We start from the raw sequence: 23892 nt of genomic DNA on the forward strand, positions 1-23892 counted from the left end.
TAAATTGTACGACCGCAGTTTATTATTCTATAAATACAATTCCAAATATCTTTATTGAATTTTGAAATGGAGTAAAAAAAAAAAAAAAATCTAAAATAAAAATCCACAAAGAGACATGAGCTCAACGTAACAGCTGTATGTTTGTAAGTCTGAAAATTTGACAAAAACGGCATGAAACCACTGTAGCTAAATTATAACGAAATGGGAAGGAGTTAAGCTCAGTCACGGACTCTTTAAGCAAGTGATCACCTGCGAAAGGAGGAAGCAAAAGGCTACAGGTTAAGTACTAAATGAAACGACCGAGGCTGAAAGGGAGCATAAATCACCTGCCGGTCTCTTGGCGCAGATGAGCAGTAGGGGGCAGTGTTGTATAGTTTAACCACAAGCCGATTCTTCGTGGCAGCCCTACTCGGTTCAAACGCTAATTTTTTATCGGTGTTCAGCACGATGATTGTTTCTCCCCAGGCACAGGCTGAACCGTTGGTGATGTTTGTTCATACATATAATTGCAGATGATTAAAGAGATATAACTTTAATACTCATTATGCTATTTTGAAGCAGCCATTGTTGGGGACAGAATAAAAAAATACCAGAAATATATCCAGCAATTGTTCAGCTTTATATTCAAACAACTAACCCAAAGGGAAAAACAACTTAGTCACAATAACTGTTACTTAAGACTAAAAATTTAAATATAACTCCTGAGGGGATGCTATTGAATCTCAATCTCACAGTTTCCTTTGCTGTGAATTGTTTTAAGGAAATTAATTACACTACAAAATTTCTTTGTTACCAAAAACAAATAAGTTTTAAATACTCTCCCTAAATGTATGTAACCCCTCCATTTTTGCTACCAAAAATTGAAAATAGCCTAATTTCCATTTATTTTCATAAAATTACTGTTTATTCTGTTCCTCACACACACACACCCACACACACACCTACACACCTGTACCCCTATGGCCCCAGTCACTCTAAAGATGCCCTCCGGTCACATGTTCTTCCCCAGGGCCAGGGGGCGCTATAACTCAGTACGAGAGCGGGAGATGCGGGGCCCCTTCCTGATCTCTTTCCTCTTCTCCTCTTTGCGCCGCCGCTTCTCCTCCTCTCGTAGGATCTTCTGGAAGGCTTCAGCGGTGTGCAGCATCTTAGCAGCAGAATGCCGGCGAAGAACAGAAGGTTTACGTGACGGACATGGTGGGGTGGGGGGTGGTTTGATTAAGGGCATGCTAGGATTTTCCACGTGCCATAACTCACATCATCTCTCTCGGTACGGTAGGGGTTGATGAAGTCCGGTGACTTCTCTGTGATTCCCAGCTCCTGTGACATCTAAGGTGGAGGATGTGGAAAAACATTTAAAAAAAAGATGAACGTCGGAAAAAAACTAAAGTACTGAATCACAAAGAAGAACCTGTAAGACTTGACCTCTACAAAGAGCCGAGTATTATTTCATTATTCTTATTTTCTTCCACATTTTAAATAGATTGACTAACGGAGAAGGCACAGTTTTCTTGTCTTCTCAAGCATCCGGCTCTCTCAGTCGTACCAGTGTGAGGACGTGCTGGTGTGCTCCCCCAGCGAAGACGCCCGTGAGGTTGCAGAAATGCAGGCCCCAGCGCACCAGGCCCTCCCAGTCGGCATTGCGGTCGTAATAGTGATGAACGATGCGGGGAAAGCGCAGAGCCACATCGCCGAAGAAGGCCGTGTTCTCCAGGACGTGGGAGTATGCTGAGGGTGTGTGTGTGTATACACACACACAGGGACACACACACAGGGACACACACACAGATGTTCATGCCAAACATCAGTGTCAGTCAAAAATCACAGAGAGAGAGTCTTTATATAGCAAGCAGACTTAAAGACTAAAGCCCAGGGGAGGGGGGCATTGCTGTTGTACCCTAGGAATAATTAAGATCAGTTGCTGCAGTAAGATATCAAGTATAAACAGGCAAAACCTGTAAGTAACTTCAAGTAAAAACATCAACTGAGCAGCTAAAATGTAAAGTAAATAAAGCAAGTGAGTCACAGACAATGAAAGACACTTTGATATGAAACTGAGGAGAGAGAGAGGGATGGGGGGGCGAGGAGAGAGAAACAGATTGAGGGAGGAGAAGAAACAAAGTGGGGAGGGGACTGTGATGCAGAGCACCAGGAGGCTGACCTTCCTTGATCTTGTCATCCAGTGGAAAGGGGTCATCAGGCTGCATGTTAGCAGCAGTGAGTATCGCCCTGGAATCTTCCAGCACCTTGAGAAAGACACGCAGCCATATGTCAGACACTCCGATACCCTTCCCATCACCTGCTGCCCTTCACTCACCTGGAGGGCATAATCATTTTTTTTTTTGGACAAGAGAAAAAAAAAACTCCAAGCTCAGGGAAAAACTCGGCTCCACCACATGAATGCTGCATTGTCATTATAGGCTGTATGCTGTGCTTATTGAGCATTGCTATGACATAATGATTTTGGGTGTTGAACCGCTTACAAGCTCCAGCGTGTTACAGGAAGGCAAAGAAACAAAATTTGGCACTTTAACTTGATGAAATTCATTTGTCCTCCACAAGGAATACAAATAACTAACAATTAATACTGATTTGAGTGCCATTTGGGTTCTTGAGTGAGTTTATAACTAATTTTTATTACCGATTCCATACATAACTTGAAAATAGCCCAGTGAGGCTCATGATGTCATTTTATCAAATAAACAAAAACAAACAATAAAAAAAACACATGCATGCATATATAATTCCTTTCTCTTTTTTTTTTTTTTTAACAAAAACATTTCTTAGAGTCTCGTCTTTGCAACCATGCCCTCCTCAAAAGCTTGAAAAGGTCAGAAATCTCAGGAAGACTGTCAGCGGACCAATTAAGCCTAATTAATGTCTCAGACATCCCAGAAATGCTGTCCACACACCCAGACACTGCAGCGTCCAACACCGCACCTTAAACAGCCCCTTCAGCATGATGTCGATGATCTTGTACTGCTGGTTGATGTCGTTGAGCTCCACGAGGTTCTTCAGAGCGTTCAGCTGGTCCTTCCTCTTCGTCTCAAACAAACGTTTGTCTAGAGAAGCAGCTAAGGACCGAGCAATACAGGTCACACATGTTGCCGTGAGCCCACAGACCAGCAAGACGCAGATCGGCAAAAACCCGACAGACACCAACACGCATGCGCGCGCGTGCACACACGCACACACACACACACACACACACACACATACACACACACACACACACTCATCTCGGGAATAAGGCAGCTGTCGGATACAGATCTCCAGGTTGGCATCGTGTCTGTGCCTTGGTGCTTCAGGGTCCGCTGCAGAAGAGGGGAGGGCCGGCCCAGCCAGGACCAATAAGGCAACACACAGGAACAGCATGGTCTGCTGGGATACATGGTGGAGAGGTCAAAGGACAGGCTCCCCTGTGTTATTTATTGGGGAGCATCGACATTCTCATCAATCACCTTTAAACCCCTTACAACAGTGTGTCCCAATCCGGTTCTCAGGGACCCACAGACAGTCCTCTGCACTGTCCGGTAGGGAACTTGGAGGGAGCAAAAACATGGTCTGCCGGTCGCCGAGGATCGGATTTAGATACACTGCCTTACAAGGCATAAAAAGAAGAGACTGGTAGCAGTTATGCACCTACAGGACAGGTTAAAAATAACTTACTACATCGGCAAAGTAATTTACCTGAAGTGCTTAACTGAGTGAGTTATTTGAATGCACATTTCCGAAAGTTTAACCCTTACATCCTGGAATAACATATTGATGAATTAAACCACTCCGCCCCTCCCTGCCTATTACTCTGTCACTAGAACACAGTGAAACATTAACCTTTTCCCCTGAAGGCTTAGCCCTTCTAGCAGAGTGCTTCCACTCCCCCCAGCCCCAGCCCCTAAAGTCTCCCAGTCACACACGCCTCCTTGCTTGAGCTGGGTGCCAGGCCGTCTGCCCAGCCATTCCTACAGCCTCTGGTTGCATTTAACGTCTCTCATCACAGAGAACTGACTGCATAATGACAAAAGCCACGGCAACAGCATAAACGATTTTACCATTAAGAAAGATGTAATGGACTATTTTTTTAGTACCTATTATAAAAAGGTGTGCCAAAGAGCATAAAAGCCACTGCCAAAACCCTCAGTGGGTGTATTATTTAGGAGACACTCGAGGGACAGGGACAAGACAGGGAGCATGGGGGGGGTGGGGGGGGGGCAGACAGGGAGAGGCCCTGGGAAGGATTGACAGACTTCCTGCTTAATATTTAATCTCCTGTAGATGAGAGACGCCAGTTCGATGTCAATACACAAAAGAAAGAGACAGAGATCTGGGTCATAGTTTAACAGGTGCCAAAGAAGATTCATCTTATAACGCGGAGCACCGATAAAACAAAGAGCTAAACCAGTTCTACTAGCGTCATTTTCACGAGCGACTGCATCACCAGATGCACTTTGTGTCGAGATTCTGACGGGATCCACGATTGACAGGAGGGTCTCTGATCTGGATGTTGTGTCGCCTCACAAGAACAATTACCATCCTTATCATAAAACGTGTAGGCCACCATATTCATGTTGGTGAAAATGGGGTTGGCACAGCAACCCTGCCGCCTCTCTGTTCCTCTCTATGCATGTGGCGGTGTCCACCTACATTCTAAGAACATGCAGTCCAGCTAAGCTTATGTGCACGTTTGCTTGCAAGTTCTTTGGGAAGGACTGACACTTCCACCTTAGACATTCCCCATACTCTTTGACAGCCCGTGGCTCTGTACGAAAGACACTGCATACTTAGCTACAGAAAATGAATGCATGAATGAGAATGAATGAATGGCTATTAGTGAATCATGGCTGGAAAAAAAAATCAAGGAAGCTTAAGCTTAAAATAAAAGACACCAATAACACGGGATTGAACTAACTTAACTGAATCCTTAATTGCTAACCTAGTTTATGAAAAGCGTAAGACTGTAATTCAGTGAGTGGATGTACAATCCACACATAAGAAATATTTCCAGTTCACAAACGTTAGCAATTGTTGAGTTATTAGGGCAGTAACAGGCTGTCCATCAGTGCCGATACGGCCGAAGCAGCGAGATTACGACCAGCCCGGCATGCTTTCACTGTGTTCATCTCGTCGAAATCAGTAAGTGTAGTATATAATTTATCAGCGTTAGCTACCGCAGACCCTCTAAACACTACGTATGTTTGATTTACTGGCTCGTTAAACCCCAAATCCGCACGATACTGTGCATTTTAACACTCCGTAGGACGCCAACGTGGAGCACACTGTTGAGGAGCCGCATGTGGTTCCTCTCCTTCGTGATGTGGGAGAGAAAACATCTGTACTCCTAAGGAAAGTAGCTAGCTGTGCAACCCTGAAAACCAGCGCTCCAATGCTGGAGGACGTGGGCTTCATTTAAATGATATATTTACTGTTAAAGTTCAGTCTGTGTTGTTCAACCGACAGGACATGCAATTCTACTTTTGCTCAAAAGCAATGGCTTCATGATCTCATTGCATAGATTTGCATAGACAGGTCAGGGCAACCAGCCGTCCTTCTCTTCGTAAATTCAGTGCATCTGTAACCCTTTTTTAATCTTCTCCAAAACATCTCCATTTCGAAATCATGCCATTCAATTTCACACTTGCCAGGATTATTACTTTACAATCACTCGGCTTCTGGTATCGGAAAGAACTGGAAATAGACACCTTAAAACCCGCCGCATATCATTCAAGCGTAGGCACAGTATTGAACTATATATAATCTGGCTAACTAGTCAGCTTCAAGTTGAATCGACGAAGTCAAGCAACATCTCAACAGAGAATTTGTAGCCAAGACAAACCGGCCAGCTGTACAGTTCACTCACCTTTAAAAATACAAACGACCGGAATAATTAAATCTGTAAAAGCCAGTTAACTCCAACACCTTTGTGAAAAATAAACACGCATCCGTAGGTCAATTTTTATCCATACTTTAAACGATCATTTACGTACAGGGATTGCTTCCTCCACTCAGCCAACGCCACGATCGCACCGGCTGCCTTCGGCGAATGACAGATACCGATTTTTAAAAATGATGTGGTTTCCAGACGGAAGATTTTGAGCGACACACAATAAGCAAAGTATTGGTGCGCACTGAGCCCTCCCAGCGTAATAGGTTCCCCGTTCCGCTGGTCTGCTGCCTTTGTCAGTCAAACTGGTACTTTCGTAATATCAGAAATTTATCTTCGCATTACAAAATGATTTTATTGAATCAACTCATTCACAATTAAATGGATAAAGTCTCGAACTACCAGAAATGCATTTTAAAGTAATTTAATCGACAGGCGGTATTTTGAAATCTCGTATAGATTACTGTAACAGGAGAACATTTTCAGGCATCGAGTGAGGGCAATCAAAACCTTTAACTGCCAAGAATAATACAGCGCATCAGTCGTGTCAGAAACAGTACGTGACCATGCATTAGCCACATGAATTAGTGTGCATATGTTCCCACGGCGAAGTCGCACCAGCAGAGAGTAAGCGGTCCGGCACGTCTACCAGGCAGAAGGTCAAGGAGAAGGCGGATATATAAGCGGCACCGTGAGGCTGCCTCAGCCTACCAATGAGATGTATGTACTTGGGGTGAAGGGATAGACATGAAGTATAGAGAAACAAGCTGAAATGTGGTATCCTTACAAAGCAAAGGCTTAAGTGACCATCTAGGTACATAATGTAAGCTGGCATTATGCTTTACTACAGCACAGAAAGGCAACAAGCTTTTAGGTAATGTGGCACGTATAGGAGTACTAGTTCAAATCCCAGCAGGGATACAGAAATTAATGAAATACTACATACACAGAACAGAAAAAGCTGCAAGCTATTTTAATTGAGTCTGTCAATAAAGGTAATTGTAATTGTTGTTGTATTGTAACAGCTTTCATTCAAGGTGGCTAAAGGGATAAGCCAAACCATGGTATATTACAGAATGTCGCATTGCATACAGGGTGCAACTGAGCAGTGAAGGGATACAGGATGCGGCCCCGCTGGACCTCAGGTGGAGGGGCTGAGCTCAGCGAGTCCAGCAGGGTCTGCACTCTCTGCGCATACTCCCCGGACAGACAGCAGGAGGCGCCCACCTGCAGCTAAATATGGAGACAGGTGGAGACAGCCTGGCAGATGAGGTTGCGTATTTGCTTGGATTACAGCTATTGAGTTTATCTGTAGAGCAAGATTTCTGACCATAATATTTCAGGTCAGGCATCTAGGGCAGTGTTTCTCAGTCCAGTCTTCGAGGACACAGAGTCGGTCCATGTTTTTGCTCCCTCCCAGCTTCCTACCAGACAATCCACATTTTTGCTCCTGGGGAGGAGCAAAAATGTGGACTGTCTGTGGGTCCCTGAGAACCGGATTGGGAAACAATGATCTAGGATAGAGGGAACTCAGACATTTGGATGTGCAACCTCTAACTGACAAAAACAAGTTATTCTTCTAGCAGACCAGCCACTGCTGAAGGGGCAGCCAGCTCCAGTTAGGAGCTCAGACATATTACACACACCCACCATTTATCTCCCCACTTACTATTATTAAAGCAATTTTGTTAGAAGCATTTATGATGTCCGTGTGCAGCCCCTCAGTGACTCTATGCCAGTGCGGCTGTCTCTGAAAGTGCTTCCAAGATACATCTTCTTGACTGAGATGTGAAAAAGGATTCGATTTTCCTTTCATCGTAGACAAGGAAAAGTCACCTGTCACTCACCTGCCAATCACCACCCCGCAATAACTATTCCCACCACGAGGGCCGTGAAATGTCACCTCACCGGAAAGTGAGCTCCTGCGGGTTTGGCATTCTCCCCACAAATCGCCCGCTTTCTCCGCCAGCTCTGTTCCTGCAGTTTTCTAAATTGGGTGCATGTCGACCCTGACGCAGCACAGCTGTGCCTAATTAAAAATAAATGTGCTGTGTTCTCCGTCTTGCCGGGGCGCGCGCGGTTGCTAATTCTTGCCCGCTGATCAAGGGATCGATGATCAAAGTGCTCAGCTAGGAGGTGATTTGTTGTTTCTGCCAGGACAGGGGCACTGAAGAACAGCCATGCGACCAAGCAGCTGCAGCTCTGCCTGGATGTGGTCAAGGGGGAAGCTTTGCTCTCAGAGCCCCTGGGCAACCTAAGGGTGGAGGCAGGTCTACCTGTCTACATGTTTGTCAGGGATCATACTTGTATTTTTCGGGGGTGTACCTGTGTGAGAAGCCGTTTCAGGGCCTCTGCTGCCCTGCCTTCCAGCCTCTTCACTCCCCTCCTTTCTGCCAAGCCGACCAGTTGGGCCAGTCCCATCTCTCCTAATGCCCTCTCCCCGCCCAGGTGCACCATCTGTGAGCAGCAGCCTCAGTGTCAGGGCGGCGCCCTGGACCGCTTTACCATCCTCTCCAGGGAGGTGGTTTGGCCTTCGGTGACTGTGCCCGGTCGGCGTCAGCCTCCGTATCCATACACAAGGAGCAGGGTGAACCACAGCCCCTCCCCGCCAAGGGGTGAATCGATATATCAATAATGCATCACGCTCCCCTATCTGGCAAAACAGTTTAAAGGAAGTAAGGGCAAGAAGGGGATGTCTCACCAGGGACAGCAGGGCCAAGATGGCTGGGTGAAAGAGTTGGCTCCCCCCGGAGGCGAGCACAGAAAAGAGCAGGAAGCGGCTCCATGGCTGATATACTGTGTGCAGGGCTATGGACACAGGGAGGGGGGTCAGGGTGGTAGCAGGGATTTGCAGTTGCTGCAAAGGCCGTCACCTGACGGATGCTGCCTCCTACCCACGGTGGGGCTCCTCCTGTGTAGGAACCCCAGCAGAGACGCCAAGCAGCTCGCTGAGACGCTCAACAGGAACTCCTGCTTCTGATAGGGGGAGGAGAGAAGACAGGGAGGAGGAGCATGTGTGCATCAGTTTTGGGAGGGGGGGGCGGGGCTAAATAACATACTGCTTACAGTAGAGCTTCCCAATCTGGTCCCACAGTCAGTCCAGGTTTTTGCATCCTCCCAGCTCCCGGTAGGGAGCAAAACTGTGGACTGTCTGCCAGGGAGCAAAAACACAGACCGACTGGCTTTCAGAACCACAGTTAAACATTTTTTAAGTAGGTCAGATGGAAGAGAGAATGACTACTAGGAATGTAATCCTGCAAGGGGGATGGTTACATCATGGACAGGAATGGGAGAGAGAGAGGCCACAGGGCAAGCCGGCGCCACGCGGAGGACGGGGGGTGCGTGGAGCTGCCATTTGTATATCTCAGCTCCTGTCCCCCACAATCCAGCCCCTCCACCAAGCTTGCCTGCAGCAGCAGCCCTTGCAGTGCGGTAAGCAGGCAGCGTGCCCGGTGGGAGCCCAGCGGCTGCAGGATGGCCTCCGTCTCCAGCAGGGGGCGGCAGTCGAAAGTCTCAGCCGTCAGGAGGAGCAGAGGAGACTGAAGGTCCAGGTCCAAGAGTGTCTGAAGCAGTCGGACGGAACAGGCTGTGGGGGGGGGGGGGGGGGGTAAAGGTGGGCGGAATGAGGTAGACAGAGAATCTTAACTCCTCCAAACCCCCCCCAACATCTACCATCTCTGTCCCCCCTACACACTTTGTCCACCTCCCCACAAAAATCTTCCAACTGTGTATGACTTGTCTCAATGTAATCAGGTTCACCAGATAGGCACCAGTGGCTCTCCCTGTGACACTGCTAAGTGACACTGCTTCAATTTTGTCACAATCTGTCCCAAAATGAAACAGGGCCCCAGATCAGTACCGATGCCGTGCATTTGAAAATCTGGAAAAAGATCTGTCAAATACTTTTTGAGTTAGTGTGCTTACAAGAACAGTGTCTACGGCAGTGGACCGTTCACTACAAAGTCGACTACTCAAACCAGAAGGTCACTGTGTGAAGGTGTACAGGCTGAAAGCCATTCAGGGTTCAGCACAGTACCGAGTAAAAGGCTGTCAGTCTGGCTCTTCCTTAAGGTGAGCAGCTGCACGATTTCGTCCAGGTTCAAAGAAATCCGTTTTTGGACCTGGAAAAAATATGTAGATCCTCATGATGACTATTGACCACTCCTCTGCTCCTTCTTCCAGCTGTGGCCCTCGTCACCAGCTGGGTCATTAAGGGGTTAACCCGGTGACAGTGTGAAGGAAACGTTTTGTAGACATATAGGGCACTTGGCAAAGGCATGGGACGGCAAACCTGTGCGGAGTTAGCGTCGCGCTGAGTGAGGAGTGAGGACAGGAGCAGACGGGCCCCGCAGAGCAGGGAGACAGAGGAGGAGGAAAGTGCCGTCTGCAGCTGCTCCAGCAGTGCGCCGTTACACAGCAGTATGGACAACACTGCAGGAGACAGAGAGAGAGAGGAAGCAGACGGAGGAGCAGAGAACAACGTGGGCCTCTGACTGCGCATGCATGTACACAGGCTACACATGCTGCGCATGCGTACATGAAAGGGACAAGCTGGCCTGCGCCAGACGAATGCGGCTATGTGCCGCCCACCCCGAGTGACCCATCTGATTGGCCGTTACCTCTGTCTGCGCAGTGTGCAGGTGACAGCGACAGGCAGCAGTACAGGTAGTTGATGGCCAGTAGCAGAGGCTGTGTGTCGGAGGGCTTCAGTTTGGCCGCCAGGTTACTCACTGGGCGACAGGACAGTCAGAGAAGCAGCATCAGTCTACGGATGGCCAAGTGCCCAGCCTCAGTTTTGTCAGGCAGATTCCCCACGATGCCCCGGGCTTCACCATGGAAGAGAAGCTTAAAGTCTGTGCCGTCCATGTCTGCGGCCGCACGGTCAGAGGTCAGCGCCAGACACAGCAGCTGCAGGACCAGTGTCAGCGAGTCCTGGGCTGCAGGTCGCGTTGAGGGTGACGGGAAAGCAGCACATGTAAAAATCATAAGACACGCAGAGTGTATGAGCACCGACCCCCCCACACCTCGACTGAGGCTAAGCAGTTAGCTGCATAAATGGCCTCTTCACCGCCCCCCACCTCCCAGCTCGGCTTGGCTATGCTCCACTGCCAGTCTCTGGAGGACCTGCAGCAGTCGGGGACGCAGGTCCAGGATGGCAGTGTCGCACTGGGGCTGGCCTTGTAAGAACCTGCTCAGGACTTGCAGAGCTCGGTGGGCCAGTGGGGACTCCCCCCTGCAGACCAGGCCCTGGTCACCATGGGACACGCACAGAGTATGACAGAGAACTGGAGCTGCATGCATACAGTCAGATCAGAGTATGACAGAGAACTGGAGCTGCGCAAAATGCTGCATTTACAATACAGTACTGACCACTATACTGAATACTGTATAGTATAAAGCAGTATGAAGTAGTACTTTAGTATAGAGTTTAGTACAGTGTAGTATGGTGTAGTATAGTGCAGTATGATGTGGAATAAAAATAGTAACACAATATACTATGGTGTACTATGGTATTATATGGTGCCCTCTGTCTATCTGGAAGTGCCCCTATCTTTCACCAGCAGGGTCAGAACAGTCGTCGGCTTTTCCCCCATCAGGGGCAGCAGCACGGTGACATCATCACAGTCCCGGTCCGGCCCCGTGAGCTCTGCCCCCTCCGCCGCGGGGTCACGGCCACCGTGCGTGAACCACAGCTCCAGGACGCCGGCGCCGAAGGACTCCGCCAGCTCGGGGTAGCGGAAGATGAAGCGCAGCAGGGCGGGGCTGTGGGTGTACAGGGGCTGGAGGCCTGGGGCGCGGGACAGCGCCTTCCGGAGGCAGAGAAGGGGAGCCTGAGGCGCCGGGGTGCAGAGAGAGGCGGTCAGGATGACGGGCCAACACCAGTCTGACTGATCCATCACTCACGCGCTTGCTCAACAGCTTCTTCTTAAACCACACGTCTCAATGTGACACATTCCTCGGGATACAGCCGCCCTCCCCCCCCCCAGCCGGTCCGGATGCCGCACTGGTCCGTGCTCATTACCAGCGCGTCTCACCGAGGCAAGCTCGGGGCTCCCATCCTGCGTGACAGACAGCAGATAGAGGGCAGCTCGCAGGATACACAAGGGAGTGGGTTCATCCCCCTGCTCCTGTACCAAGCAGAGCACTGACAGGGTGCCGGAGAAGACTGCAGGGTCTGGCAGCAGCCTGGGCGCACACAACAAATAAACGGCATAAGCTGGCTTTACCTTGTTTAACTACATGTTCCATTCCATACAAGGCAGCTGCAGACTTGCTTAGCTCAATCTAAAGATGATTGCTTATGCTCGTATGCGGCTATTTGCTTCCGATGAGGCTAACTGCTCTCACACCTGTCTCCGTGTCGCAGGGCCAGGTAGAACAGCATCAGCAGGCCGTACTGTGTCGCCCTCAGCCCTGCGGACGCCTCCCGCAACAGCGAGGACCAATCGGACGGCCGTGAGCACAGGGATGGGAGACAACGCCGTAAGACATCCTCACCGTCTGGGGAGAGCAAGGGAGGGAGGATGGGGGGGGGAGGAGGGTTAGAGGACAGAAAGACACGAGGAAGACATGGAAAGTCATACTGCTGACTGGAAGGGACGCAGGGAGAGAAACGTTAATGACTGTACACACGTTGCGGATCTCGCATTGCTGCAAGGCTCTACCTGGCGGGGGGACGCCGTCGGCTCCCTCCAGCTGGGCCAGCAGGCACACGCTGAGCCTCTGCAGGAATTCGGCACAGGCGGCATTCAGTGCTGGGTTCCTGAAGGACACACGGAGAGCGGGGAGGAAGTGCGGAGCAGCCCGAGATAGAACACCAAACATTTGTGTTTAGTATCCCTTTGGGAGCCAGTGACTACAATTGCAATTAATAGCAAAATGGCAAGAACAGGACTGAATGAGTCAGTCAAAAAATTAGAACAATAAAAAGAAATGTGCGGATATGACAAACACTGCTTGTCGATGGACTTTTGTTATGAAACCAATAAATTCGCAACATTTTTACAGAATTAAACAAGCATACAAAGACTGTATGTGAGCACAGTATGTGCAAGAAGTCACGTAAGGTACAGAACAATCCAAAGTAAAGTTCATCCTGTACTTCTTACATATTCTTCACTACACTGGAGTGTATGACATTTTGACTTATTTGCAGTATGCCCAGATCACCACTAGGGGTGCAATTTAAATGGCTCTTCCCACTGGCTCCAAGGCAGCCTGATGGCTTATCAGACGTTACCTGTTTCCTGCACAGAAGGCAGCTTTGTGCTTCAGAGTGAATCCAAAGAAACCAGAGGATGCTTTGAAAGATGAGAAAAATATCAGCACAAATAAACTGAAATCCCTCCAGCTACAATGGGGGGAAAAAAAACGTGTGATAAAAGGCAAGCTATTTCTTGTTTTTCATTTCCTATAAGAACTCCAGAAAGCGCAGAGCTTTTTCTCTGACAGCCCCACACCCCCAAATCCTGCCTTCATTATGCACTTACCCAGCTTTGCACAGAAACGGGGCATCATGGTAGGTAGGACGGAGAACTGGCAGCAGAGGATGATGAAGAGAGGCTGCAGCAGTGAGGGGCTGGGGGCCCTCTCACAGTGCCGCTGAGGGAGGGGGGCACAACCACGACATGAAAAAAAGTGAAGTGGTGCTTAAACTGGCTGCATTGTTGCGGTAGTCAGACACCCTGCACATTGACTTCAGGGAAGTGGATGAGGGGGGGGGGGTTTTGAGGGTGCAGGCTAGGCTTGGGTGGCATTATGGTAATAACCCCCCCCCCCTTCCCTTCCGGCAAATTATATCACCAAGATTTCAAAGTACCAGAATTGCATTGCTTTTGAAAATACCCTATACCGCAGTATATAATCTGGATGGTACAACAGCATTAAAAATTAGATACTGCCCAAGCCTACTGCTGGTTGAGGGGGTAGGATACTGGCTGGGGGGGGGGGGGGGTTAACTGGCAGGACTAGAGGGTGGCCCTTAAGGAGACGAACCTTCTGCTAATCACTGCTACCTACAAACAGGGACGTTGCTAGAGATATTGCCCCCCAATCTAGACCAATCCAGTCACGTTCCAAATTTTTCAGGGACGGCGCCCCTGCCTAAAAAGGGCAGTGTCCAAGAAAGACTCAAGAATGACAATGCATAAACAGACACAGCACTAATGGTAGCTAGCGGGAGCTAATAAAGACTCCCAACAACGGTGAGTATACAGACAGTGCTAATGGTAGCTAACAAAGACTCCCAACGACGGTGAGTATAGAGACAGCGCTAATGGTAGCTAACAAAGACTCCCAACGACGGTGAGTATAGAGACAGCGCTAATGGTAGCTAACAAAGACTCCCAACGACGGTGAGTATAGAGACAGCCTTAATGGTAGCTAACAAAGACTCCCAACGACGGTGAGTATAGAGACAGCGCTAATGGTAGCTAACAAAGACTCCCAACGACGGTGAGTATAGAGACAGCGCTAATGGTAGCTTAGACTCCCAATGACGGTGAGTAGAGACAGCGCTAATGGTAGCTAACAAAGACTCCCAACGACGGTGAGTAAAGAGACAGTGCTAATGGTAGCTAACAAAGACTCCCAGCAAGAGTGAGCATCCATAGGCAGTGCTAATGGTAGCTAACAAAGACTCCCAGCAAGAGTGAGCATCCATAGGCAGTGCTAATGGTAGCTAACAAAGACTCCCAGCAAGAGTGAGCATCCAGAGGCAGTGCTAATGGTAGCTAATAAAGACTCCCAGTATAGACATTGTTAATGGTAACTAGCGGGAGCTAATAAAAAATCCCAGCAATGGTGAGTATAACGACTGTGCTAATGGCAGCTAGCGGGAGCTAATGAAGACTCACAGTGACAACAGGGATACAGGCTGTGTCACAGTAGCGCAGCAGGTGTTGGCAGAAGGAGCCCAGAGTGTTGTCCTCAGTAGGCCGGTCTGGGGCGGTGAATGCGTTTTCCTCCATGCCCGGTACCCCAGCACACTGCTCTGCCAATCTGGGAAGGCAGACGAGATGCGCTGAGATCCTCCCTCTCCTTCACCTCAGCCTTCGGTCTCTGAAACGGTGCTGCGACATGGGGTGGCTGACCTGCAGGCTACCTGGAAGCAGGTCAGGGCCTGCAGCAGAAAGGCCCCCGCAGCAGAGGACTGACCCCTGGCTCCTGCCCCCGTCTGCTTCCAGTGAGACGGAGGGGAGGAGAGCGGGTTCAGGAAACACGTGCACTGCAATGCGCCCTGCTGACAGGCAGCTAGACCTAGAGCCTAACGTGACGGATTGGCTTTGTTGGTCATTAACACGCTGAAACTCACTGAGGCCCTGCGATTCGCAGCTGTGGGCAACGGCAGCTCCTTACATCTGTCCATCACAGCCTCCACCACCTTCTTCAGCTCTCTGTACTGCACAGGGCTGGACTGGTGGTTTAGCCTGGAGTTGGGCACAGGCCATAGAAAGACTCACACATGCAGATAGCAAGTCTGAGGCTCCTCTTCCTCTATATGAGGTGAATTCTGAAGTCATTCTTCCGTATTATTGTCTGTGTCCTTTTCAGTCAAGGTGGTTACACTTGTGCTCTGGTACGTATGTATGGCGATGGGAAGCAGTGCCCCTTTTTGAGAAACAGAGCGCCCCCCTGTGTCTGGCACCTGAGCAGGGCCGTGGCAGCTGAGGCAGCCCGCATCGCCACCTGCAGGCAGGGTGAGGCGATGGCCTCGAGCACCACCTCTACGGCACTGGCAAACACCAGAGCACTGGGGAACAGACCCAGTCTGACCGGCTGCCTGTACGCAAGGATGGAGAGAAGGAAAAAAAAGAAAGATACAGAGAAGCAGAAGAAGCAAGAGAAACAGCAGAAGTGCTTCTTGTATAAAACATAAATAGGTGCATCAGAAAAATAAAGTGATAACTTGCATAAATACAAAATAGGTCCTTTATTTCACTTCAGTTCATTCCACATTTTATGAGTTGGGTCTTTCATCTCGTCTAGCAGAAAGTTGCTCTAATTCAGGGTTCCCCGATTCCGGTTATGGGGGGCCAGACTGTGCTGCAGACTGGCTGGCCCTCCAGTGTCGGACATGGAGAACCCTGCTGCCATTCCTCCATCGATGGACCTACCGGTCCAAGATCTCGGTGAGCAGCATCAGGCCCTGTTTCTGCACCTCCACGCTGGTCAGGGTCAGCGCCTCCTTCAGGCTGCGCACGAGGGGCTCGATACCTGCAGGAGCCCCAGGTTACGCACTTGACATAATCACCCCGCTGTAGTGAAGGTGGATGACCACACAAACAGCCATCCCAGGCTGGGCTTTGCATTACAGTGCACTGGAGTATTTTACTGCAGCTTGAGCGTGAAAGGCAACCACAACCCCCACCCCCCACCCCCCACGCTTACCGTAAACAGAGTGACACTGGGAGAAAAACAGCGGGTCCTCTGTCATCAGCAGCAGGCAGCTATACACTGACCACAGCAGAACCTCACTACGGCTGCAAAGGCGCTCGCACAGGAACTCTGCGAAAAACACGCGCGTGTGCATGCAGGCAGACACGCGAGGCAGATTACGCAGCCGACCCAAGACGCGTCCCGGCTGCCCGAGCGCACACCGATCACAGATGGGAGCGTGAAGACTAGGTGCGAATACTAGCGCAGCTAGTGCAGATGTTAATACAGATGTTAGCGCAGATGCAGGAGGAAAGGGAGAAGGTGCGAGAAAATGACAGAGAGGGACCCACCGGGAATGTCGGCCTGGATGAAGGCGGGGCAGTACTGGCTGGGGGAGTGCACCAGCACAGCAGCTATGCACTGGGCACTGGCCACCTGCAGACTTTCATCTCCACTCAGCAACAGCTGTAGCACATGAGCAGACAGCCACTGTGTACATGTACGAGACACGGACGGCCCGGGCACCCGGCCAGCGGTAGCGGTCACGATCGCGTCTGCACAGCTCGTGACGTCAGGCCCATTCTGACCTTCTTGAGGACCAGCGGAAGGCAGCAGGTCTCCAGGATCAGCTGGGGCTCCCGCTCCGTGGGAAGGTTCATCAGCAGGGACACGATATCACCCATCTTTATCACCTCCTTCAGGAAGCCTGACACCCACACACCAGCAGAGGATTACATGTGAATCACCAAGCAGACTGAGTGCGATATGTACTCAGCTCTGATAATAGCTACAGTGCATCTATACACCGTCCAACCGCTTATTCAATGAAGAGTATCCGGCTTGGGCCTGTCTCTGCACATACATGAAGCAAAGGTCATCACAGGGAACACATTCAATCACACAACATGGGACAGTGGTTCCCTCACCTTTCATGCTCAGTCCCACTCTCTCTAGTGATGGCCAAATGTAGCTTCATGAACCATTTGCTGTATTTTCTAACACCACTAGATGGTGCTCTCTGGCCAAAAAAGGGCTCAAAGCATGCCCCAAAGCAAACCAAGAGCACCATCTAGTGGGCTCAGAAAATATAGAAAGTGGTTTGTAAAGTGGTTCACTACCAACCTCTCCTTGGCACCACCACTTTCGCTGCCCCCACCCATTATCTGGACACACCCCTTTATTTGCCCCACCCCTTACATTGGGCCCTACCCTCTCACTAGTCCCCACCCCTGCCACAATTAGACTACGACTGTGTCCCAATTCAGGGGCCACACCCTTCTAAGGCTGCATTCGAAGGCCTAATGCAACACAGGGGCACGACATGGCTGTCCCATTTCGAAGGCTTCTTCAAATGCAGCCTACATGCGTATTCTTGTTTTCCTGGGCCATGAAGGATCCAGCTGATGGATCATTCGCAACCCAACCTATCCCACGGTTCCTTTTTTGCGGATTTTTAGAAGGACGTGGTGTACAAAGGCCATGTTGACCGCGTCCTTTGAAGGAAGCAGCCAATGAATTGGGACCCAGCTTATGGCTCCCCCGCCTCCTTACCCAGGCAGTTGATGGTGAGCTGTGGAGAGCAGGCATGGTGCAGTGTGTGCAAGACCTGTATGCAGACCCTGTCCCTGAGGGCCGGGGGCAGGGCTTGGGCAGCCCCAACGCACACCCACACCCTGTGGAACACGTAGCACACAGACGCCTTGAGTGCTTCATCTTGGGGCAGCAATGCCATGCTCAGCTGCTCCACCAGGGACACTGTAGGGGGAGGGACACAGATCAGCACCGCGATGACCTGAAAAACACAGGGATGCACGAGGCCCAGACGTCTGCAGCAGGAGTGTACTGTAACACAGCAGGTGAGAAGTACAGTGTAACACAGCAGGTGAGAAGTACAGTGTAACATAGCAGGTGAGAAGTACAGTGTAACACAGCAGGTGAGAAGTACACTTTCGCGACAGATGACGGTAAGATGGGACTGTATGGGTGGGTCACAAACCACCTGTGTGTTAGACAAATTAAACAAAAAAGACTCAACCCTGTAAAAAGGAGACAAGTGTGCATCTGTGTGTGTGTATGACAGAAAAAGGGGAAGTAACACATACAAACCATTTAATAGCCCAGACTGAAATACAAACTAGTAAATATGACAGCAGCGGTGGGGTATTGAATGTGTAATTTCCTGTCCATCTTGGCTGTGACATAGACCTTTGCTTCTGTTCACAAACCACAGTGGGAAACAAACAACTCTGATGACTGTAGCAGTGTGCAGACATACACTGGCACAAAACACCCATAACTTCTGTTATTTGAGTGGACAGTCAGTTATGTTCAACCCTCACCCTAACTCTTTGTTGCATGCTGGATTTTCTGTGACAAGACTACAGTACCAAGTAAAAATTTAAAGGTCCCTAAATGTATAAAAGTTACTCAAGCAATAAGGAAAATGTGCACATTGAAGTATCAAGGCCTTACCATGATGTGCGACAAGGGTTTGGGGCAGAGCGGGCATGGCGTCCAGCAATTTTCCCAAGAAGTTGAAGGTGGGCAGTGATTCTCGCAAGCTGGCCCGATCGCACAGCTGGTTCGATCGCAAGTCAGGCCGATTGCATTGAACGAAGCAAGCGAAACAGAGAGAAACGACCAATCAGTGTCTGCCAGTCAAGAAGCAGCACAACGCCATGCTTTTTTTTTTTCAAGCGGCTCGGTGTACATTGAACTGTTGTGATATTCTAGCTGTAGCTTTCCTAATACTGTGCACTGCCTATTACCCTGGTGACCTATATAGCCTGTGGCATTCAAAGCTGATGACAGAAGAGGGGATTGAAGTTCACTGCATCTAGGGTTTAGCAGACAAACCACCCTCTAACCACACTGCTGCCTACTTCCGGTTTCTCGTCCCCCTAAACTTTCCAGGCATGCTTATCTCCCCCATAAGTCTAGACACAAAACCTACTAAAACCTGGGGGTGGCTCTTCTCTGCACTTGTGTGGCCCAGAATGTGTGACTGCTGAGGTCAGGGGGTAAAGAATGAGATTTGAAAGTGAGCAATTAATGTAAATTAAAAGAAAAAGGAAACACTGAGCGGAACGGAGGTCACAGCAACGTAAGTACATCAGAGTGTCCCTACAGTCATTCAGGTCCCTCCTCTCTCACTCACCTGGGTCTGTACCTCCTCCAGGACATACTGTACGCACTGCTCACTCTGTAGCTCCAGGAGCAGATGAACAAGCACTGAAACGTAAACATGAGCTCACTCGTTTAAGCAAGAGAACAAACAAGCAGACTCGAGCCATCTCCAATAACGGGTTGGACATCGGCCTGAACTACATCACACAATCAAAGAGAAGCACAGTAGGGATGTTCACAGAGAATGCAATCATCTAGGGGTGAGTATGGTCTAGCAAGCTCACCCTGGATCACCTGCTCCAGGGCGAACGGCTCCTTCGTGCTTTGAAGCATACCTAAGTACAAGACAGGTATTAACAGATTTCTTTCTCTCTCCTAATTGTCCTTCTTGTAAGGCAGGGATAAATTCCAACCAAGGTCAGAACCTGTTACTTTCAAACATCATGTTTCTCCGTCTCCTCACCCACAGAGCAGCTCTTCAACTCACTTACCCAGAAGACTGTTGACAAAGTGCAGGCTGACCCTGTGATCCTGGAGAAGCACCTGCTTTAGGGCCTCAGGACATCCTCTTAATACCTCGCTGACACCAACCAGAGCCACAGACTTGCGCACTGACTGAGAGTATGCGTGACAAAGATATGGGGTATATATATATATATATATATATATACACACACACACACACACACACACACACACATACACACACACACTCACCTAAAGGATTATTAGGAACACCATATTAATACGGTGTTTGACCCCCTTTCGCCTTCAGAACTGCCTTAATTCTACGTGGCATTCATTCAACAAGGTGCTGAAAGCATTCTTTAGAAATGCTGGCCCAAATTGATAGGATAGTATCTTGCAGTTGATGGAGATTTGTGGGATGCACATCCAGGGCACGAAACTCCCGTTCCACCACATCCCAAAGATGCTCTATTGGGTTGAGATCTGGTGACTGTGGGGGCCATTGTAGTACAGTGAACTCATTGTCATGTTCAAGAAACCAATTTGAAATGATTCGAGCTTTGTGACATGGTGCATTATCCTGCTGGAAGTAGCCATCAGAGGATGGGTACATGGTGGTCATAAAGGGATGGACATGGTCAGAAACAATGCTCAGGTAGGCCGTGGCATTTAAACGATGCCCAATTGGCACTAAGGGGCCTAAAGTGTGCCAAGAAAACATCCCCCACACCATTACACCACCACCACCAGCCTGCACAGTGGTAACAAGGCATGATGGATCCATGTTCTCATTCTGTTTACGCCAAATTCTGACTTTTGAATGTCTCAACAGAAATCGAGACTCATCAGACCAGGCAACATTTTTCCAGTCTTCAACTGTCCAATTTTGGTGAGCTCGTGCAAATTGTAGCCTCTTTTTCCTATTTGTAGTGGAGATGAGTGGTACCCGGTGGGGTCTTCTGCTGTTGTAGCCCATCCGCCTCAAGGTTGTGCGTGTTGTGGCTTCACAAATGCTTTGCTGCATACCTCGGTTGTAACGAGTGGTTATTTCAGTCAAAGTTGCTCTTCTTTCAGCTTGAATCAGTCGGCCCATTCTCCTCTGACCTCTAGCATCAACAAGGCATTTTCGCCCACAGGACTGCCGCATACTGGATGTTTTTCCCTTTGCACACCATTCTTTGTAAACCCTAGAAAGGGTTGTGCGTGAAAATCTCAGTAACTGAGCAGATTGTGAAATACTCAGACCGGCCCGTCTGGCACCAACAACCATGCCACGATCAAAATGGCTTAAATCACCTTTCTTTCCCATTCTGACATTCAGTTTGGAGTTCAGAAGATTGTCTTGACCAGGACCACACCCCTAAATGCATTGAAGCAACTGCCATGTGATTGGTTGATTAGATAATTGCATTAATGAAAAATTGAACAGGTGTTCCTAATAATCCTTTAGGTGAGTGTGTATATATATATATATATATATATATATATATTTATACGCACACACACATTATATATTACATATAATTATATCGAATAGGAAGCTGTCCCGACACTAGGCTCTGACGTCATTCTTACCGACGCGTCCTCGTTCTCCATCACTTCCATGACACACGCGACGCAGAACGTGGTCACCCTGCCCCCAGGTAAGGCTGCGCGCACCGACCACCGCGGGTCATGGCCCTGGTGAACCTTCTCATAAAAAATGTCCATGCACGACATTTTTAGCGTTATTCCTGTTTGGGGAAAAAAAATGTTCCTGCACACCAAAAGAAATATTGACCAGGGGCCTGTATCACGAAGCAGTATTTTCCTGCTTAGCCGGATATCTTGTCGGATTTATGGTAGTCTGACCTAAATGCAAGTTAACTAAGATAAAGTCCATTTAAACTGAGGTACCTTAACGCTAACTTAACGCTAGACAATGAACACGGGCTAGTAACATATTGTTATCCCACGCCTGTAAATTAACGCACTTTCATTCATATATAGTTAATTAATTTATTTACACTTTAAATAAATAAAAATCTATAACGGAATGTGTTTACACAAACTTACGTGTTTATGCACAATGACAAATAAAGCCACCGAAAATATTCACCGCCGGTTTAAGGGTTAGCGCTGAACGACGTTTTGGCGGGATTAACACCGACCAATCAGAGCTCAGAGCGGCACTGGGAGACGCTCCATCCGCGGGGCTTTTCAGCGATTCGTCTGGATTCGTATCTTGTGTTTATAATTCAATGTGATTAATTTCACTCCGTGATATTTAAATATCCTGCCGCAAACAAACAACAATTACGCGATTGTATGTGTCTCATTTGGTCCTAAATCTGACCTGATAGTGAAGGGGTTTCCCATGGGTTGCTAACTTTGGTCAGCTGGCTGACGTGAGATTTTCAATTCGAGACAAGTCTGCACACACGTGCACACTCATTTACATGTATGTGAGAGTTTTATTACCTTGTAAATGTCTGTATGGTTTACAAACTATCACAGTGTTTTTGATGTAGATAATTTTGGTTTATCATGGAATAATATAGTTTTGCCGAAAGATTTCTTGCGTGATTGAGTATCTTATGGAGTTTTGATTAAATAGTTGTCTGGGATTAAGACATTTCTGTTTTGTTTGCTAAGTTGTTTTATTATTTCTGGTCAAACCATTTGTCAAAATTAAACTTGTCAAGGCGACGCATGCTACGTGAACCAATGAGCGTAGCAGCCAGTCCTCAGCCCGCCTGGAGCTGCCAGAAGTGCTGACAGCGCACCCTCAGAACCTGTTTGTATCCATGGCGACGACAGTTTTGTACAACTGTTGCGTATCTCTGAAGGGAGAGAGAGGAGGGGGCGGATTTTTGCCGCAAGCAGACCAGCATGGCTATGCATTTACGTGCAGGCTTCAGTCACGAACACGAGTGTGCACAACCAGACAGTTTGCCCTAATTTTCTGGTTTGGCGGAGTGGACTTGTCGATGGTGATATTTGTACAGTATGTCATCATCTCACAAACACCTACTACGCAGAAATGCTGGAATCATCTAAAAGGCTTTAAAGTAGTATTTTTAATTAAAAATGCACACAAAGAAACAGGTCTTACTGAAGTTGCATGAGATATGATAATCATGTTTTAATACATACTTAAAACAATATATGATGTCTGATTTGATGAACTCCTATGTATGTTATATACTGTCACACAACAATACATGTACTTCCACTGTATTGATTCTGTTTAACAATATAAGCCACATCCGGTTTCATGTTCAATCGTTTATTTCAGCCGTCTCACATTTGCAGGTGAGGTTCTATATTTAATTCTTTTGGGGGGGTTTTCCATAACATTGCTGTCACTTCATATGAAACTGAGAGCCAGACTGTAGGATGCTATTTCCAGAGTTGATGATGTCTACTGTTGTGCAAATCAGATAATCAAAAAAGTTACACTCACTAGTTCTCATATGAAAAATGCCTCTGTTATGGTAAATAATCATAAATAACTATAAGGGTCAAACTACATACTGGGCAATCAAGGACATAAAGAGAACACTAATTTCACTAAGGGCAATTTAGAGGGTGGTTTGTGAGGCTCCCAGTACCTATAATAACAATTCTATTCTTAAAACATTGTTGTAAAGGCCAAGACAACCATTTTCCTTAGCCAGAATCTGGGGAAAGGATGTTGGGATGGGTTCTTTGACTGCTCACCAAGGGTAGCACCGGGTTTTTAATCTAAAGTAGGATGCACTAGCCACATAACATCAAAAAATTGACACGGTTCACTCAAGATATCCTGTGTCACGTCAAATGGTTTCAAAATTGTTAACCAAGGAGTGAGTCATTTTCACAACTGAGCTCTGAAAGACGTCGGTAGGAAGTAACAGTGTTTGGGGCACATTAAACACGGCACAGCCGTGCGGCACTACATGACCAGCTCACTCGGATCAGGGGATCATTTTTCTTTCTTTTTCATGTGAGAAGACAGATAAAGGTATGTGCAGTTCAACCCGATCTTTCATGTTTTTGCTTGAAATCTTCAATCTCTC

At 48.3% G+C, this 23892-nt stretch overlaps 2 protein-coding genes across 15 annotated transcripts in view; one reads left to right on the top strand and one right to left on the bottom strand.

Moving 5' to 3' along the window:
* On the bottom strand, positions 1 to 22066 carry LOC111853185 (coiled-coil domain-containing protein 134). 13 transcript variants are annotated; one of them, XM_023829849.2, is made up of 36 exons: positions 21908 to 22054; positions 21428 to 21585; positions 19876 to 19999; positions 19669 to 19719; positions 19416 to 19489; positions 18731 to 18836; positions 17810 to 18013; positions 16846 to 16964; positions 16609 to 16723; positions 16271 to 16387; positions 15997 to 16096; positions 15528 to 15662; positions 15195 to 15309; positions 14974 to 15059; positions 14737 to 14881; positions 13372 to 13483; positions 13122 to 13182; positions 12547 to 12644; positions 12232 to 12382; positions 11917 to 12067; positions 11440 to 11712; positions 10960 to 11128; positions 10714 to 10818; positions 10501 to 10611; positions 10173 to 10312; positions 9918 to 10002; positions 9289 to 9467; positions 8776 to 8851; positions 8583 to 8689; positions 8207 to 8338; positions 3267 to 3381; positions 2941 to 3062; positions 2162 to 2246; positions 1547 to 1728; positions 1258 to 1329; positions 1 to 1147 (listed from the first exon to the last, which is right to left on the bottom strand). In XM_023829849.2, exons 2-36 carry the CDS (start codon positions 21569 to 21571, stop codon positions 1022 to 1024), a joined length of 4287 nt encoding a protein of 1428 aa, XP_023685617.2. In that variant the 5' UTR covers positions 21572 to 21585; positions 21908 to 22054; the 3' UTR covers positions 1 to 1021. The 13 variants fall into 13 exon arrangements, with proteins under 13 accessions (XP_023685617.2, XP_023685614.2, XP_023685615.2 ...); XM_023829846.2 differs by having other exon boundaries at positions 8776 to 8857; XM_023829847.2 differs by having other exon boundaries at positions 8776 to 8857; positions 14974 to 15056; positions 21908 to 22053.
* Positions 21410 to 23892, top strand: part of LOC111853186 (ankyrin repeat and fibronectin type-III domain-containing protein 1-like) — a 14652-nt gene continuing 12169 nt past the window's right edge. Inside the window, exon 1 of one of the 2 annotated variants that reach the window (XM_023829861.2) lies at positions 21410 to 21495. The gene's annotated coding sequence lies outside the window, so the exon portion shown is untranslated. Of the gene's footprint in view, positions 21496 to 23273; positions 23838 to 23892 lie in introns of those variants that run through there. The other variant, XM_023829860.2, reaches the window with a different exon arrangement.

Source organism: Paramormyrops kingsleyae, chromosome 22 (assembly GCF_048594095.1).
Source record: "Paramormyrops kingsleyae isolate MSU_618 chromosome 22, PKINGS_0.4, whole genome shotgun sequence".
NCBI classification, from domain to species: domain Eukaryota; kingdom Metazoa; phylum Chordata; class Actinopteri; order Osteoglossiformes; family Mormyridae; genus Paramormyrops; species Paramormyrops kingsleyae.

Excerpts from the sequence above, each read along its gene's own strand:
- LOC111853185 (XM_023829846.2), bottom strand. The coding sequence starts at position 21,571 with ATGTCGTGCATGGACATTTTTTATGAGAAGGTTCACCAGGGCCATGAC. Across the intron at positions 18,014-18,730 it reads AACCCTTGTCGCACATCATG|TGTCCCTGGTGGAGCAGCTG; the intron begins GTAAGGCCTTGA and ends CTCCCCCTACAG. Across the intron at positions 3,063-3,266 it reads CGATGCCAACCTGGAGATCT|ACAAACGTTTGTTTGAGACG; the intron begins GTATCCGACAGC and ends CTGCTTCTCTAG.